General features: G+C 41.3%; 1 protein-coding gene across 2 annotated transcripts in view; it reads left to right on the top strand.

The window, feature by feature from the left end:
* The first annotated feature begins 464 nt into the window (after positions 1–464).
* Positions 465–18,758, top strand: part of CAV1 (caveolin 1) — a 35,750-nt gene continuing 17,456 nt past the window's right edge. Inside the window, exons 1-2 of one of the 2 annotated variants that reach the window (XM_077756034.1) lie at positions 465–772; positions 2,193–2,357. In XM_077756034.1, coding sequence (XP_077612160.1) covers positions 743–772; positions 2,193–2,357 — 195 coding nt within the window. In that variant the 5' untranslated portion in view covers positions 465–742. Of the gene's footprint in view, positions 773–1,133; positions 1,488–2,192; positions 2,358–18,758 lie in introns of those variants that run through there. The other variant, XM_077756035.1, reaches the window with a different exon arrangement.

Genomic DNA, 18,758 nt, shown 5'->3' with positions numbered 1-18,758 from the left:
TCAAAGCTTTTGGGAAAATTTCAGAAGTGGCTTGGGAAATATTAAATTCTGCATGCCTGCTTCTCCAAATTTCCATCCTCATCGACTGGATGTAAAGGATCGTCACCAAAAGCATACCACACACACGCACCCACACAAATTCCTTCCTTGTGTTTAGATGAAATGCACCTAAAGTTCCCAGGCCACATTTCATCCCTTCCTCTGTGAAACAGGGAGCTAGCTGTGTCTTGAGCAGCGATGGAACGTGGGCGATGGGAAGAACGGCTCAGAACAGAGCAGAATTCTTTCTGAAGCTCTGGTGCCCATACTGGGCATCTCTGCTTGCGCACCGGATCCCTGCACTCCCCACCCCTTTAAGGATGATGCACTGCAAAAACATTCGCTCTCCGCAGGACGCCTCTCAGTGGTTCATAACTGGGAAAATCTTGCCCCAGGTTTAAAATTATGTGCCCAAGCAACCCAGAGCGGGTGAAACGCTTTTTCAGTGCTCTTTCCTCCCTGCGGGCGCTCCCCGCCCTCCGCTGCCAGAACCTTGGGGATGTGCCTAGACCCGGCGCAGCGCAAGTCCCGGCCAACCGCGAGCAGAACAAACCCTTGGCCGGAGGCCAGGAGGCTCCCTCCCAGCCACCGCCCCCCCGCCAGCGCCTTTTTTTCCCCCATACAATACAAGATCTTCCTTCCTCAGTTCCCTTAAATAACAGCCCAGGGAAATCTCAGAGGCTTCATCCAGCCACGAGCCAGCATGTCTGGGGGCAAATACGTAGACTCCGAGGTAGGCTTGGGTGGGTGCGCGCCGGGCCCAGAGGAACGCAAGGAGTGCCTCCTTCTGCTATCTCCCACTCCAAATATTCCGACTGCTTTCCTTGCCCCAGCCCTCTCTTGACTTTAGAACACTCCTCTCGCTGGCACCTCTGAAGAATGGGCCTGGGTGGGGAGCTGACGAGGAAGCAGGAATGTTTTAGATTTTCCTACTGAAAAAGGGGCCCTGGGCCCCCTAAACTAGAGAGAGGCGGAAAAGGGGGCGGGGGTCATGAAATTAGGTCTGCTTGCTGGACCGAGCACGCATTTCTAGGTGGGTCCGCGGTGCTGCTTTATTTCGGGACTCCAGTGGTCCAACCCCTGACTGCTGGGAGGCGGCGAGCTGGAACGCAGGGTTGGAAGTCATTCACCCGCAATCCTGGGGACAGTCCCCGTGACTCCCCGCCAGGCACCTGGACCGGTTGGCTCCAGCGGCAGAGAGTCATGTTTGCACTTTCCAAAGCTCTTGGGCCACCTCAAGAACTTTACCTGCATCTTGGCGTCTGGCGGGGGTGTTTGGAGAAGGATGCACCTCTCCTCCCCCCAACTACCACCACCCGGTCCAACCACCCTCCTGCGCTTGGGCTCCGCCCGAGTGTGGAGACCTCGTTTTCCCAAACCCGGCCGCCGCTCAGCTACCGGCCGGCAGCCTAGGAGTGACCTGAGGGTGGGTCGAGGGCGCCGTGCAGGTGAGATAACACTGTTGTAGGGAGTGGGGGTTTGACACATGGTTCGGCCCAGAGATGGGGGCTTTCGGGCTGTGACCACAGCGGGGGTGAGGAGAACAGTGTAGGGACAAAGAGGGCAGAGGGAGAGTGGGGAGGGGGGTGCCAACAGGTGCGAGGGAGATGCGACCAGGAAGCAACAAAAATGAGGACACCCCATGGGTCGGGGGTTCAACCTAGATCTGAAAGACGAGCTGGAAGAGATTACTGAGAGTAGGAATGGGGGCCGGGGCCGGGGTAATGGAGCAGGTGGAGTACTCGGGACGAGCGTGGCGTAGCAGAGAAAGTGCCTGGGCAGAAGTCAGAGATCCGATCCCCTCCCCTGCCGGGGTCTCCACTGGGTCTCCGCCAGCTGGGGCGCACAGGGCGGGGGCCTGGGCAGACTGCGCCGCGGGGTTTGCCCTGACCCCTGGCGGCGGGCGGGGGAGACAGGAGCTCCCTGCCTGGTACGGAGGGGTGTGGTGTCCTCTGCTCGATCCTCTTAAAAAGCTAGCGGCGCCAAGGAGTTTACTGTGCGCAGAGCCACCGCTGCCTAAGCGGTTAGTTCGATTTTGAGCCTCGAGGTTTGCTCCACCGCCAGCCCGACTTCTGATCACTTGTTTTTCTTTTTGAAATTTTCGTTCCATTGCCCGGACCACCCTCCCCCTCCTGGACGTCTGCCCTTCGCAGGGACATCTCTACACTGTCCCCATCCGGGAACAGGGCAACATCTACAAGCCCAACAACAAAGCCATGGCAGAAGAGATTAACGAGAAGCAAGTGTACGACGCGCACACCAAGGAGATCGACTTGGTCAACCGCGACCCCAAGCATCTCAATGACGACGTTGTCAAGGTAAGGTGAGGCGGCCAGCGTGTAAAGGACGCCCCCCCCCCAACCCCCGCCCCAGTGACGTTGTCAGGGTTGGGACAGCTCTCCTCTGGCAAGGAGTCTGTGGATCCTTCCGTACTTTTGCCACACATACCGTTTTCTGGGCTTGATATGTGGGAGCTCCAGCAGTCTTCAGAAATGTCACATATCCCCTCCCCACCCCCACCCCCACTTAGTTCAGTTGGAATGTAGCTAATGGAGTTTCATATAACTGCACTTTTCCTATAACTGCACTTTTGTCCTGGCAAACGAACCTCCGGATCTCTGCAAGAGATTGACCTGGACTCCTTGGGAAGGTGGGACAGTTGCCTTGCAGATCACCTTCTGTCTATTCCCAGGCTTATAGCCTGGTGAAGGGTGGTACCCTATTGCACATAGATTTAGAGTAGTAAGGTCATTGTGTAAGGTCTTGTGCCAAGATGAGAACCGGAGTGTAGGGTGGGCAGATTATCACAGCTCAAATCAAGATATTTTCTTGAAAATAATACAATGGGTAAAAATGCTTCAGACTAAGTACAAATAATACATATAATATATATTACATATAATAGGATAGATTATATATATGAATGGTATTTTAACTGGAAAAAGGTGGTATTCATGCACAATCAAGCTAATTTACACAATCAAAAATAATGTGTGCTTCTTGATTTCTCCCATAGACACCTCTAGTTAGGTATATAAAGTTGTTTCTTTATTGACTACCTGAGTCAGCCTTCTCTCAGCTAATGGGACACTCAGGTTGGAGTTCCTCTTTATATTTTCAGAATGTGTTTAGTGATTTAAAAACAAAGTTAATTAAAGGAGTTATGGGCCAAACTTAGGTTTGAGTCAGTGGTCAGTTTTTTATTATAATTATATTATTCAACTTTGACCCTTTTAGCAAATCAAGTCAGAAATTTATTGTCTGAACCCATCTGGATTGGGAAATCATGGGCCTACGCCATTCTTGGCAGAGGGTTTTCTTGAGGGGTGGAGAGGGCCAAGGAAAACCCTGGCCTGAAAGCTTACAGTGTGAAGACCCAGTTCTCCACAACCCAGAACAGCCAATGGGGCAGATGAGCGATTTCCACGTATCCAGTCTCCTATCGGCGAATGGGAGGGGCTAGAGTTCAGAGACTGTTCACATTTATGAATAATATATTTCAAAAAGGGAAACAATTTAACCTGTAACTGGAAGGAAAATCTAACCGTCAGAATTGACTCTCTTGGCGTGCTGATGGAGGAAAAAGGAAAACTGGAGCATTAGCGGGGTTTCCTACTAGCCAGATTATGGATTTTTTAAAAGCAACAGCAATAACAAGAGTAGCTTATAAACTGGAAATTAGAGTTGCTAAAAACTATTTATTTACTAAAAGCATTACCTCAAAGGGGCAGGGGGGAAGGGCATTTTTGATTTTTGCCTTTCTCATGTAGCTTTGGACGAGAAGAGATGCCAGGAAAAGAGGCAGATTTCAGAAAGGTCCAGCTTCATTGGAGCCTCCCTGGTGTTCCACCATAGTGTGAGTGGGGTTCCTGGAGCAAGCAAGCCTCCCAGGATGAGTCACAGAGGCCAGCAGTGTGGATGTGGGTCTTCACACATAGCATGACTAAGCTGAGAAAGAAAAGCCCCACTGGGAAAAGAGACTTCAACACAGATGGAAAAAAGGCATAACAGGCTTAGAGGAAATAGCAGTTTACAGAATAGCATTTCAAAGAGCAAGTGTGGGAATCCTCATATTAAAAAAAAATTAAAAGGAAGAGTTAGAGCTAGCTCCTGCTGGCCTAGAGAAAGCAAACCCCTCCCATTTGCTCCTATGAGCAAAACAAGACAGTCAGACAGAAAAATCCACCTTGGGAAGATTTTGGAGACCAGATGTCTGGTCAAGAGAGGACTTCAGAGAATGCTCTACAGAGAGAGACCCAGGCTACAAGAGCTAATTCTACTCAAAGAGTACCATCTGCCAGTACAGCCAGGAAAGGTGGCCTACATTCTACAGAGACTCCTATTTTAGAAGTGTTTTTCTTTGAGTCCAAGAACAAACATAATGACAGAGGGGTGATTCTCTCCAACGTACATGGCAGTAAATAATAAATTTCCCTAAATTTTACTTTTGATGACACAGACTTCTTAAAATAACAAAATCATCCCAAGTTCTACTGTGAACGCGCGGTAGCTTAAAACTTCATGTGATAATAGAAGAAACAGTGGTCAGGATACCAAATCAGTTAAGGAAAGGTCTGTTTTTAAAGGCACGCAGCTCTGTAAAAGCTGCCTCTGTGGAGTCTGTAGTCACTAGCCTCTTGTGGCTCTTTTAATTTAAATTTCAAGTAATTAACATTCAATAAAATTTAAAATTCAGTTCCTCAGTCACACTAGTCACATTCTGAGTTCTCAACTTATGAGGTTACTAGCTCCTGTATTAGACAGCACAGGTATAGAACATTTCCATCATCATGGAAATTGCTTTTGGACAGCGCCAGACTAGTTCCCTACATTTTTAAAAGACTCTTATGCCAAGTTTAGAAAAGTAACTCCAGAAGTAGAAGAAATAAAACCCTGATGTACAGTGGAGGGAACAGCATGGTGTATCTGTGCAGTGTCCTTTCAGTCTCATAAAACAACTACTTAGGGAGGGAAAGAAAACTCATAAGCTGGGTATGCCATGAATTTATATTTCAAGAGAGTAGCATATTATCACCTATTCTACTCGTGATAATGACACAAATTGGTCTATACAATTTATTTCCAATAAAATTAGTTCCTTATCTCACTAAAGGTTTGCTGTACTATGAGATATCTGTATAGACATTTGTCCAAAAATAGTAGGCTATGAATGCTTTTTAAAATTTCTTCTGATTAAAGTGATCACAACTTCAGAGGCTCATTTTCCCTCTGAGATTTCTGTCTTCTTTTTTATGTTCACATTTTTGCTTGTATATTTACTATATACTTATTTGGAATTTCTACATAAATAAAATGGCTTCAGATATCATTATTAGCCATCAATCAATTCCTTTGTTAAACTCATCATATGCTAGACTACACACTGTGTTACAGACTACAGAGGACAATTCCCCAAATAAGTCCTAGCAATCACAAGGATTATAGTTAGTGAGACAAGATGTATGGAGATAAAAAGTTTTAAAGAATACACACACACCATATCACAATAGTAAGCCACTGCCAAATGCTATCTAATGGGTCCTTTTTTGCTTTGACTGCCAGGAAATATATAGCTAGATTTTAAGTTTCATTAACCCATGTTACTTATTCTTTCCCAAATATGGTTTTGCATTTTCACTTTCTTTTTTAAGACAGGCTATTTTGGGGCACCTGGGTGTCTCAGTCGATTGAGCGTCCAACTTCAGCTCAGGTCATGATCGCATGGTTTATGGGTTCGAGCCCTGCATTGGGCTCTGTGCTGATAGCGAGCTCAGAGTCTGGAGCCTGTTTCAGATTCTGTGTTTCCCTCTGTCTCTGACCCTCCCCTGCTCATGCTGTCTCTCTCTCAGAAATAAATAAAAAACATTGAAAAAAATGTTTTAAAGACAGGTTATTTTATGTGGTCTCTAAACCTTATCATCATTTTGGAAATAGATCAAATATATAATATGATAAGTCAAAAGTAAGTAGTATTGAATATTGAATACTAAAAAGGTTTTTAAAAAGTGAATGGTATTATCTTGATCTTGCTAATCAAACAATGTAGATGTATAATCGGATCATCACATTGCACACTCTGAATACATTCAATTATATTTGTCAATTATTCTTCAATGAGGTTTTTAAAAAAGTGAATGGTATCGATGTTAAGTGTTAGGGCGACCTTCCTGTGGATACAACAACAGGGTGAGGGAAAGGGAGATGGATTATAGTTTAATAGAGAAGAGCACGGAAGAGTGCAATCTGAGTTGGATCACTAAGGACAAACAGAATGCAAATAGCTGAGAAAAGCACAGGAGGGTTCTAACTAAGCCAGGCACAGAGATGGGAATGTCTCATAGAGGGCATGATGGAAGGTTTAGTAGCCCATTTTGATAGGAATTACAGAGTTCACGTGGCAGAATGGTACGACATAGAGATGAACCAGACAATCCTGGCCAGATGGCACAGTCCTTTATTCAGCACTCATAACTTTAGACTTTATCATCTCAGCAGTGAGAAGGCAAGAAGACTTCAAGTTTGAGTATGACATGACGAGGGTGGGCTTTCTGGAAGATGACTGGTTAAGCAGTAGTGTGTAATGAAAGGTAGCCAGTCTGGATGAGCAGAGAACTGTTAAGAGATAACTGTATTTTGGTCTAGACATGAAATGAAAAGGACAGTATGCAGTGACACTGTGGATAAAAAGCACAAAATGACAGAATTTTAGAATTGGAAGAGAACATAATGGTTACCAGCCTAACTTCCAAATTACTTAAGGGAAATTTAAGGGCTAAAGAAACTTAAAATTTTATCCATGTTTTCAAATGATTACTGTCCAAAAAAGATATTTTGAAATATATTATAAGTGAAGAATAGACAAGATTATTTGATTCCTATAGACTATTGCTTTGAGGGAAGAAATGAATTCAAATGATTCTGAGATTAATTCTGAGAAAAGTCAGAACATCTGAGAGAACTTTGTTGGAAAGTAAAAATATGCATTTGTAACTTTCTATCCTAAAACTTGTATGTAATGGGGCGCCTGGGTGGCTCAGTCGGTTGAGCACCCAACTTCAGCTCAGGTCACGATATCACAGTCTATGGGTGCGAGCCCTGCGTCAGGCTCTGTACTGACAGCTCAGAGCCTGCAACCTGCTTTGGAATCTGTGTGTCCCTCTCTCTCTGCCCCTCCCCCTCTAATGCTCTGTCTCTCTCTCTTTCTGTCTCAAAAACAAACATTTAAAAAAATTTTAAAAACTTGAATGTAATAATTCTTAAATATTTTCACACACAAAATTTTCCTTGGCAGTCAAAAAAAAAAAAGTCATATACATGGTAATCAGATCAGTTTTGATTTCAAAATAATGTCCTAATGCCTCCCTGATCCCTTTCAACTAGAAAGCAATCTAGAGCAATTGGCGATTAATCTCAATATAAAGGCCATTTTTAATTCTCTGTTTATTTGATATACATATAATCAAAGCATAAAATTTGTAAGATCAGATTGTCTCAAAGCACTCAGCACCCTGTAAATATTTTCTTCTGTTGGAGTCAGTTTTGTTGGTTTATTTGTGTAGGAGATAGCTTCACAAGATGGTGATTGACATGCTGCCACATAGGAGACCATGCATAGAATTCAGAATCTCCAGCATTTAAAGGAGCATTATGGTCATTTTTGGTGGGAAATTATTCTCATGTCACCGAACAAAGAACGATACTAAGATGGGGGATATTATTCATTCTTAAGCATCTGAAAACACTTACAAGTTTAACCAACAATGATACACATTTTAAATGTTTATTAAAAGAAAATCTCTCTTCTCCATCTTCTGTCATCAAAAGACACTGAAAGATTAACTCCAATTTGGTTTGGTTATAAAATTTCATAAGACTTATTAAAATTTAGACAAGATACACCAAGTGTCTTTGAATTATGAAAAAGCTTATGATGCGGCTTATTCTTCCAATTAACAGCAGCGTTGGCTACATTTTAAAAGGGCTTAAAGTAAGAACAGCTGCAATAGTAAACAGCATCTGGAAAGTCCAGTAATTTGAAAAACTACCTGCTTATGCATCCTGCCCACTCAAGTCCATAAAATAACAGATATTTTCATATTCTGAATGAAACTGCTTTCAGTTTGCCCTACTTTTCAACATAAGTTCTCTATGATGAAACACCCACAGAGAATTGGCCCCTGCAAGAATGGGGCTGGTGCACTGACCTGTGGGGTTCTGGGCCCTTTCATGATCTTCCTGGTTTGATTTGTGTGAGGAAAAGGGCAAGGGTCCTGTTTTCACATAAAAGTGATTTATGCCAAGAAACACTCTTTTTTTCTCCACACTTTGGATCTTGTATATATTACCTGCTTTACAGTACCCTAAAGCCATGGAGAAAGAGATTTGCTTATTATACTTCTTTAAAAGAAGTCCCTTAAAAAGAAGATCTCGGCCCCTAGATAAAGCCTGACATGTAAGTACTCAGATGCACCTTGATAGATTGGAAAGAGTATTGTGCCAAGATAAGAAAAAGAATTTTTGTAACCTTTATAACTTTCTTCTCTAAAACTTGAATGTAATCATTCTTAAATATGCACAGACACAAAATTCTTTTTCTTTAACAGTCAAAGGAAAGCATAAACATAGTAATCAGATGAGTTTTGGTTTCAACATAATGGCCTAAAGCTTTCATGATCTCTTTCAATTAGAAAGTATCTAGTCCCATTAGTAGAAGACTGGACACCAAGGAAAGAGTAAAGAATGAATGGTGGAGCCAACAGATATCTTTCCCTCGGTAGTCCCTGAGAATTAGGCTTAAAAATACGAATCATCTTGTTTGGCTAATAAAAGCTAATAAACACCAGCCCTAAAAATATTTGGGTCAAGCTCTATTGTTTCTATGCTTCAGTTTCTCTAAATATAAAGAATGAGAATCATCCTTATTTAAATAACATTCCCTCAAAAAGCCATCTACCTTTTAGTAAATAATTAGCACATACTGGGGTGCCTGGGTGGCTCAGTCGGTTAAGTGTTCGACTTCGGCTCATGTCATGATCTCCTTGTTCGTGGGTTCGAGCCCTGCATCAGGCTCTATGCTGACAGCTCAGAGCCTGGAGCCTGCTTCAGATTCTGTGTCTCCCTCTCTCTCTGACCCTCCCTTGCTAACGCTCTCTCTCTCTCTCCCTTTCTCTCTCTCTCTCAGAAATAAATAAAAACATTAAAAAATAATAAAAAAATAATTAGTATATACTATGCCAGTGGCTACCATACAGAACAAGATAGATATGAGCACTATTCACAGAGTATATAGCTAGTTCCTTGCCTCCTTTTATATAGTTTCCTTTGTAAACTTTTGCTGGAATTCCTTTAACAAATTCTACTGTCTATTAAAACTTTATAACCTTAAGGGCTTAGTTAAAAAATTACTCATTTTTATGAATGCCTCAAATTGTTCCTGAGCCAGTAAACAAGGCATGGGCAAAATAAGGAACATATATATTTTTAAACAATTTGCCTTTGTTCCTGTCCTATACAAAATGTAATTAAATTATGGAAAATATTTCTGTTTTTCAGAAATTCTCCCTTCCTGCATTGGCTCTCAACTTCTAATATTTCTATTGAAAATTTAAAATTTGCAGCTCTTTAAAAACCTTATAGCCTCTTTACAAATCCAAGAGGGCTATAAATGTGGCTAGGCATCAGAATCACCAGAGGAATTTTTGAAAATACAGATGCCTAGTGTGCCTGGGTGGTTGTCGGTTGAGTGTCCGACTTCAGCTCAGGTCATGATCTCTTGGTTTGGGAGTTCAAACTCCACATTGGGCTCTGTACTGACAGCTGGAGCCTGCTTCATATTCTGTCTCCCTCTCTCTTTGCCCTGCCCCCACTTGTGCCCACTCTCCCTGTCCCTCTCTCTCTCAAAAAATAAATATTTAAAAAATTAAAAAAAAAAATACAGGTGCCTGAGCTTACTATTAAGTTAGAATATCTAGGGCTAGAGCCTAAGGATCTATATTTTTCAAAATTCCCTATATGATTACATTCTTTTAATGTTTGTTTTTTTTTATTTCTGAGAGAGAGAGAGAGAGACAGTGTGAGCAGAGGAGGGTCAGAGAGAGAGATACACACAGAATCTGAAGCAGGCTCTAGGCTCTGAGATGGCTGTCAGTACAGAGCCCGATGCAGGGCTTGAACCCACAAACTGTGAGATCATGACCTGAGCTGAAGTCGGATGCCTAACTGACTGAGCCACCCAGGTGGGCCTATAGGATTACATTTGAAGTCAGATTTAGAAAGTTTGGCTTAAAGACATATACCCTGGATTCCTTTATCCTAAGAAAATAGAGGACTACACAGTAACACTCTATAATTCAAGATATTCTCCCTACCAGAAGAATATTGGAGGGTCAGGCTAGCTTAAACCTACCAGAGAGTTTTGAAACACCATGAGGGGCTTCCAAATCAACTTTGCTCAATGATTCTCCATCCCTTGAGGCCACTTGGGCTTATAGCCAACCATAAGCTTAGACCGCAGGGTGATCTAGGAGTGGGGAGCCATAGGCTCTAGGTTGTCACATTCAGAACAGTTAATAGTGATCAGCCCCAAGTAACTATTATTAGTGCTCCTTCCATATTCAGAAGTATCATAGCTTGGGAGAAAACTTATATAGTTGATTCCTATAACTTGGAATACATTGGAAATCCCTACACACACACTAATTTTTAGCAGAATGGGCAAAATTTTCACATGCCAGGAATGACAGGCCTTTCTTTCCAGTGTGACCCCTTCCTGCCTTTCATCGCAGCCATCAAGCTGCACTATAATTTAAAGGGAGAGCTTTTAAGTGTCGGTCTACTCTATTGTCAGACTTTAGTTTCTTTCCCTGCAACACAGGATTAGTGAAACTGACATCCTTCCATCACATATTTTGTCAGCTCTTCCATCAAGTATTAAAATGTTTAAAATAGTTTTAACTATTTTTCAGTTAGTCCAGGAAACATAAAATGGCATGCTTTCACACGAACCATTGTTTAGGGTCGGAAGAAGTGTTTTTAATTTTGTCTTAAAGGAAATCTGCATGATCCATGTACTGTGCAACTACCAAGGGAATTCATTGGTAGAACAGACTTACACCTGCACAGAATACATATTTCCTGCCTCTCATGGGAACTATGTTGATGTTTCAGATATAAAACACATCTTGTTTTCTTTATTAAACCTTGAGAAGATGTCTTCTTGTTGGTCATTATTTCATGGCAAGGGAAACACATATTCCTAAAGGCACAAACAAGCTTACTCTTCAGCTACTGTCAGCTGTTTAGGTAATTAAGATCCAGGCATTTTTAATTTGGAGGAAGTTAAATAAATTTTGATGCTGTGTGTATGTGCTTAATATTCTATCTTACAGCAATTTAAAAGTAAAATTTTTAAAACTGCATTCACTATATAAACCTTTCGTGAACCCAGCAAGGGCATTATAGTGTACAAATGGACCTTGATAGAGTCTATGTAGAAAGATAAACTATGTCTAGAGCTTCTACTGGATCATCTCCTATTTGCAGGTATCAAACACAATTACATTTTCTTAGCAACTGGAAAAGATGCTGATATAGGGATGCAAATAGTTAAGAAAGTGGAATATTGACCAAAAATAAAAAAAAAAAAGAAGCAGCAAGATAAAGAAATAAGGCCCTTCTCCCCATCTTGCCATCCACTCTGTCCTAGAACGAGCTTTGCACATGCCAACTCCAGTATCCCCATGTCTGTTTCTTTGCACAATGCTGCCATGTCTGGTGACATGTCTGGTGAGAGCAAGGGACACAAGCAGTACACAGATCAGCAGGGCCTTCTGTGCCCAGCCAAGGCTTTTGTCCCTTTACAGGCCACAGCAATCCACAGAGGCATTATTAGGCCAGGAAGCGAACTGATGAGATATGGCCTATACTAATAAAAAGGGCTAACTTCAAGCAGTGGGGCCAACTAAAGGACGCCAGATGTGCAGGCGAGAGTCTAACAGGAGATAGGATGCTTCCGCCAACATTCCTACACGCTAGCTCAGTGGCACAGATTACTTACTCCTCCAATGACCCTTTCAGGTAGGGACTATTATTATTATTACCATCATATTTACTTTGCAGATAAGGAAACTCAGGCTTAGTCATTTACTCAGAATTACATAGGTAAGAAGTGGTTGAGTCAGAGTTTGAACCTAGACGGTGAGATCCTAGAGCTTAGGTTCTTAATCACTGTACTCCAGTGCTTCTCTCTCTCTCTCTCTCTCTCTCTCTCTCTCTCTCTCTCTCTCCAGCAGTAGGTCATAATCCAAGCAGACAGTCATGTCATCATAGTGCAGAAAGAGATGGCTGTGCTCTCCGAGTAGGTGGACAGCATTTGGCAAGGGGGATTCCAGAAGTCCTCTGAGTTGGGAGTGATAGGCCTGTAGCCCTAAGGTCAGATTCTAGATGCTTGCAGGTGGGTTGGGGAAGGAGGGAGAAGGACCAATGGGAAGACTAATGTAAATTAGTCTTACATTACATACTAATTACATACTACATTACATACTAATGAGGTATGTAAGACTCCATACCTCAAGAAATCTGGATGCTGAGTGAGTTCCCAGTAAAACAGGAGGGTCAAGTCCCAAAGACCAGAATTGGGGTACAAAGTGGGGATGTAGTCTCAGTGATTAGAAATCCAACACATGCCCAGGACCAGACAAGCTTCAGTGCTGGCTTGTGTTGAATCACCTGGGTCTTTAAAGCAGCCTGATTTCCCAGGTTGGCCTCAGTGCCTGGGGTGTGGCTGGTCCAGCCCGGATATGTGGGGAGGAGCAGATGTGAGAGAATGAGACATGTGCTGACAGGCACTTTCAATTTAACAGCTTCATTTAAAGTTCTTAATTTGCCTATTAGATTTCTGGACATCTATGCTGTTATAGTAACGTGTTGTGAAAACAGAAAAACAGTTGAGAAAAACCTTAGTTTTATGCTACTGGGAGAAATGCCTCTTTAATTCTGAAAGTAGTTTCTCTGAGATTTCCTCCCTAATAATTATGTATTTGTTCTCAAAAACAAACGCCAAAAGTAAGGAACAGACTTAATAAGGCATCTTACAAGGCACCATTAATCTCTCAGAAGAACAATGGGAATGTTCCATCAACCATGGTTCACTGCTGGCCTTTTCTATATGATTAGCAGTAATAAAATACAGCTGGAAATGGGTATACCAAAATATGTCAAGTAAATGGAATTGCATTCATTGTATTTAATCACCAGTTATTTTGGTTAGGTCAACAGATCTGTTAAAAAAAAAAAAAAGCACCATGCTTTTTAATACGGAGAGAAATTCGTTGCCCAAAATAGTTAATAATCACCAGTTCACCTATTTTAAGTAAATCCTTCCATTACTCTAGTTAGAGAGGTGAGAATTAGAGTCATTCTCAAATAATGTTCTCCCTTAGAAAGGCCATTTAACAAATATTTAAGAAGCATTCACTCCAAACTAGCACAAAGCATGTCATGAGTCCTACCATATCAGAGCCTTCCTGATAGAACCAGAGCCATCTGCCAGGGCTCACCTCATACACAGGGGCCTCTGTTAGCTTTTGCTGACCAATCTTATAGGAATTGGTCATCTATTTTCTTCGCTTCCACCACATTTTGTTTTTATCTCTATTTTGGCATACATCAAAGCCCTCTAAGTATTTTGCCTCTCTATCCCCATGTCCTTCTCCCCCCTTCCTTTTCCACTGCATGCCTAAGTCCTTCAGGGCCAAATAGTGGCCCCTTGGTGGCCCCAGAACTGTGGCTGCCCAGTACCCACCCCAGAGCCCCACAGTGAGTCTGGCATCAGAAAATGGATATCAAACTGAATCTGCTGAAATTCTTCTTTAAGTAACTGAATGTATCCTGCGAGTGAAAAGACATCAGGATTACATTATTGAGTGTCTTCCTTTGCCACTTTTCTCTATAGCAGCCACATTTTAAACCTTCTAAGAAAAAACATACCCAAGTAATAAAGAAATCAAAAACACTCTAATAAAGAGAAAATATGTTCTGTGTATATGTTTATTATTAAGAATTTTTTTTGTCTCCAGTTTGAGGAGGACACAAATGCATCACTCCTGAGCCTTCAGTGAGCAGGCTATGGCTCCTGGATGGTCTTCCAGGGCCTGGAGGATAAGGATAATCTCCTAAATTTCTGGTAGGCAGGGCAGGAAAATTATCAGAATGCCAAGAGATGCCATCAGTGATGCTTGACATTATCCACTGGGGCCGGAAGACTGACAGTTGGATATTGGGACACATGAGAAATCTCTTGCAAAGAAGTGGGGGAACTCCCTATCTGATCACCCATATGCCTCTGGACAATGGCAAACATCAGAGGAATGACTAAGTCAGGAGATAGCCCTGAAGAAAAATCCAAACCTTCCACACCTGAAGGAGCCAAAAGCTTTGAAAAATCCAAACCTCTTTTTCCTTCTCTTAGGCTTTATTACAGAGATTTTGAGATCTGAGATTTTACTAGCTGGTAGGTGATAACCACTAATCCACTATTCCAACAGCATAGAAGTTTCTTTGTACTCCCAGAGTCCTCTCTCATAGATCTCAAGTCTAAGAAGCAGAAGGAGGAGGAGGAGGAGGAGAAGGAGAAGAAAAATGAACCAATACATATAGATGTCTCTAGAAAGAATCAGACAACGTTCATTTCATTGTTGATGTCCTTGCCAAATGTCCTTTTCCATATGTGCTTCTTCCTCTCATCTTCTGTGAGAGGAAATGGATTTACTGCAATATGTATAAAAGTAAGACTTTTCAGTTTGACTCCAAATAGTTTCCTATCAACAAGCTAAGTATAGAAGGTCAGGATCATTATTTAGTTAAGAATAGATAAGACTAGGATGTAGCCATCATAAAAAGGTTGATGATGTGTAATGAGAATTTTAGGTGTGACTGGTAAGACCACAGCCCACAGCATATTTAATATTTTATCAATGACTGGAATGAACAAGAGGACTCATAACTTACAAATGACACCAATTACAATGACCTTGTTGCCATCTGTGATAAAAATAACACCAAAGTGATTGTGACAAATTATAAGTAGCCCATAAAAATAAGATAAAGGCCTATACAAACTGAGATAATGTTATACGGCTAGAAATAAAATGTATAGATATTAAGTAGGAAACAATTTATAAAAAACTGTATAAAAATCTATAAAAAATAAGGTAAGTTTATAAAAAATAAGAAAATACCAGGAAAAGGTTGTAATTTCTATGGAAGTTTGTGATGTGGAAAACCAAGGTGTTTGGTGAGCATAACATATATGGAAACCCCATGTTATAATTCCACAGTCTCCAAGGCACCAAGACCTTAGGGTGATAATCACTATTGTAAACATGCCCTTAAATGAATCCACCTTGCTCCATTCCCCTTGGGCAATAGGGGATGCAAACTAGTCTACTAGTTGTTCATAAATATTAAATATCTCAATAATGTAATGATATTTTAAACAAAGTATAATAGATGGAATCAAACGGACAATGCAACCAGAAGAAATGTCACCTGCAAGATTCTCTACTTCATTTGCTATTTGTCAGACTTACTAAAAATATGCTCCTGTTTTGATCTTATGAGAGAGGTAGAGATGCTAGAAAGGTGATAAGGAAGAGCAAAAGGAAGGAGATAAGGGATGAAGAGAAACATCCAGGTATGGCTGAGGAGGAACTGGTTTGTCTGGACAATTTGTTAGAAGAGTTGGAAGGGAATATGGAATGACAGCTGCTTTTAGGTATTGCCAGGTTATTATGAAACTTATAAGAAAAATACTGCTTAGACACAATCACCATTCAGGACAAGGAAAAAGGAGGAAGGGGTATACACTTAAAAAAATATTAGATTTCTTGGGAGAAGAAATTTCAAGTAATAAGAGTGGTTAATCCCAGGAATGTGTCACAGGGGTTGTTTTCTAATAGTTGTGTGTTAAATTCCTTACTTGTCTATGTAACTGCTCAAATCCTTCTACCTCTACAATTACAAATAGATGTATAACATTGACACACGGTCTCATAATTAAGCACTGGCATACATATGAACATTTTCCTCTATTCCAGCAGGATACCTGGTTTTGGGGCAAAGAGGAGTTGTTAAGGCACTGTTTTAAACAGTGGTTGGGAATGCATGTGGTAAACATCTAAAAGAACACTGAAAAATGCATGCATTGTATGTACCAAAAGGTCAGTATGCAACATTATCTCTATGCAAGCCTGCCCATCCACTCCCGCCTACACATTGCATATTCAAACAATTTCACAGTTTGTATAAACCCCTATTGTGATTTAAACTCACTAGACACTATGGCTTCTGCAAAGGGGTGGCTGTTTAGTGATTTTAGATCAGGAGGTGTAAATCACTGGGGAACATCTCAAAATACTGTTGTATCCCATTCCCAGAAATCCTAACTGAACTAATCTATGATAAGGCCCAGGCCTATCTATTGTTATTTTGGGTTTTTTTCTTGCTGTTTTGGGGGTTTTTATTTTAAGCTTTCCAGTTGAGGCTAATGTACAGCCAGGTTTGAGTCTGGTTTAGACTCTCTGAATTTCTTGGTAATAAAATTATGTGTCATGATAAAACTTTCAGGACCATAAGGGCCACCATGGGGAAATTATTCCTTCTCAAGGTCTTCATTTTGGGGAATCCTTAGCATTTTTATTGGAGTATGATACTGTCTCTCAAATTCATGTTACAAAAAATACTTTCTGGAACTCTAGTATAGTAACTGCATAAGACAGACTTTGTATGTGGGATAAATCTCGTGTCACTTATGTAACCCAGTCCTGTTGTTTCCCTTTTCTTTTGCTCATTCTTTCTATTCTCCTCAAGAGGAAGATCATCTGGTTAGAGTGTCATCCCCATCTCCCTTTTTCTACATGGGTTTATGGCTGAGGCATATTCAGAATGGAGCTAACAACATGCACTGGTTTTTCTTCTACTGGTGCAGAGGCCACAGGAAGCTTCACCGGACCTAGGGACAGGCAGGTCTCCTTCATTTCTCCAGTGCCTGGCACAGGCAAGAGACCTCAAGTCACTAAGAAGTGCTTTACTGATGCCGATCACTCCTCAGAGCAGATGGGGACACTGAGCCTCAGAAGAAATCTGAATTCTAGCCCTTTCTTGGACACTGACCTCAAATGTTGCCTTGGGCTTTAGAAAAGTCACTTGGATCCTCTGGACAGCACTTTCTTCACCTATAGCAATCAAGAAGAGACTAGATGGTCCCTAAGTTGTTTTCATTTCTAAAATTCTGAGATTCAGTTGACCAGTATTCATAAGAGTGGAAGCCTGTAAAGGTATATGAAGTCCCTTCAGAGAGAATGGTGGAAGACCCCTCATCAATACTACTTTTATTACTTTCCTCCTAGATTTTAACAATTGTCATTCTCATTCTTAATATTCAGGCTGTGGGATTCAGTTAAATCTTTGAAATGCTGAGCTAACGACAGATGGCATGCCGAATGCAAATTACTACAAATAAATATTTGGGACTAAAGAGATGAAGAGCTGGAGTTCATTTTCCCTTCTTATCTGTGCTCAGAACTCTGTGGTCTTCCCTGTTATTGCTCTTGCCTTAAAACTATCTGCTTGTGTTCCAAGAAAGATCAGAAAATCAGTTCCAAAGTAGGTTACAAACTTTCAGTAATCTTTTTTGTAACGAGTTAATTCTTCTTCATTCACTTAACAGATTACACCGTTACTTATAACTTTAGAGCAATGGTCTTTAAAAAATTCTGGCTACATAAAAAATGCTCAGACATTGAGTGCTGACAGCTGTCAAATTCACCTATTTTATGTGGCCACATTTCTGAAGTTCTTTTAACAGCCCATCTGTGAGCAATAGAATCAGATGACTAAGAGCTATGGAGCAGAAGCACTATTACTTTGAGTCAGATTTTCCCATTAGCCAGCTATAGTTTATTTCTCTCTGATCCATATAAAGTTTCAAATTTAGGGCCCCGTATGATTTTAATCCCATCACTTAGCACCCAACCTATACGATGCCAAAGGTAAACATGAATTCCAGACCACCTGAACATTCTTCAGGAACTAATCAACACCTTAAGCAAAGCTATGTCTAAATCCACAGGTTTGAACCCAAATTTCATGAGAAGCAAAAATTGAAGTAATCTGACTTTGCTGTTATTAGTCACCTTTGATCACTCTTTCACCAAAATTCACCAAAATTACTGTGTTAGAATAAATTAATGCAATCAATAAATGCAATTACTAACCCTTGGATGGAATAATAACACATTCAGAACTTCTTTCCTAAAGGAGATTTTATCTGGTTGGTGCTCTTGTAAATAAAAAAGAAAAATATAGCTAAGCAAATGGCAGCATTAACTAATCCATTCATTTATTCAGAAAATATTAATTTAGTCTTAATATATTCTAGGACCTGAGTGGCTCAGTCGGTTAAGTTCCAACTCTTGATTTTGGCTCAGGTCATGATCTCACAGTCCTGAGATAGAGCCCTGAGTCGGGCTCCACACTGGGCATGGAACCGCTTAAGATTCTCTCTCTCCCTCTCCCTCTGCCCTGCTTGTGCTCTTTCTCTCTCTCTCTCTCTCTGCTCGCTGTCTCTCTCTCTCTCTCTCTCTCACACACACACACACACACACACACACACACACAAACTGTATTTTGGGGGAGGTTATAGTCTAGTAACAGAAATAATC

Source organism: Crocuta crocuta, unplaced genomic scaffold, assembly GCF_008692635.1.
Source record: "Crocuta crocuta isolate KB4526 unplaced genomic scaffold, BGI_CrCroc_1.0 scaffold452, whole genome shotgun sequence".
NCBI classification, from domain to species: domain Eukaryota; kingdom Metazoa; phylum Chordata; class Mammalia; order Carnivora; family Hyaenidae; genus Crocuta; species Crocuta crocuta.
Note: the sequence above shows the minus strand (reverse complement) of the source record. Positions and strands in the feature narration are given on the sequence as shown.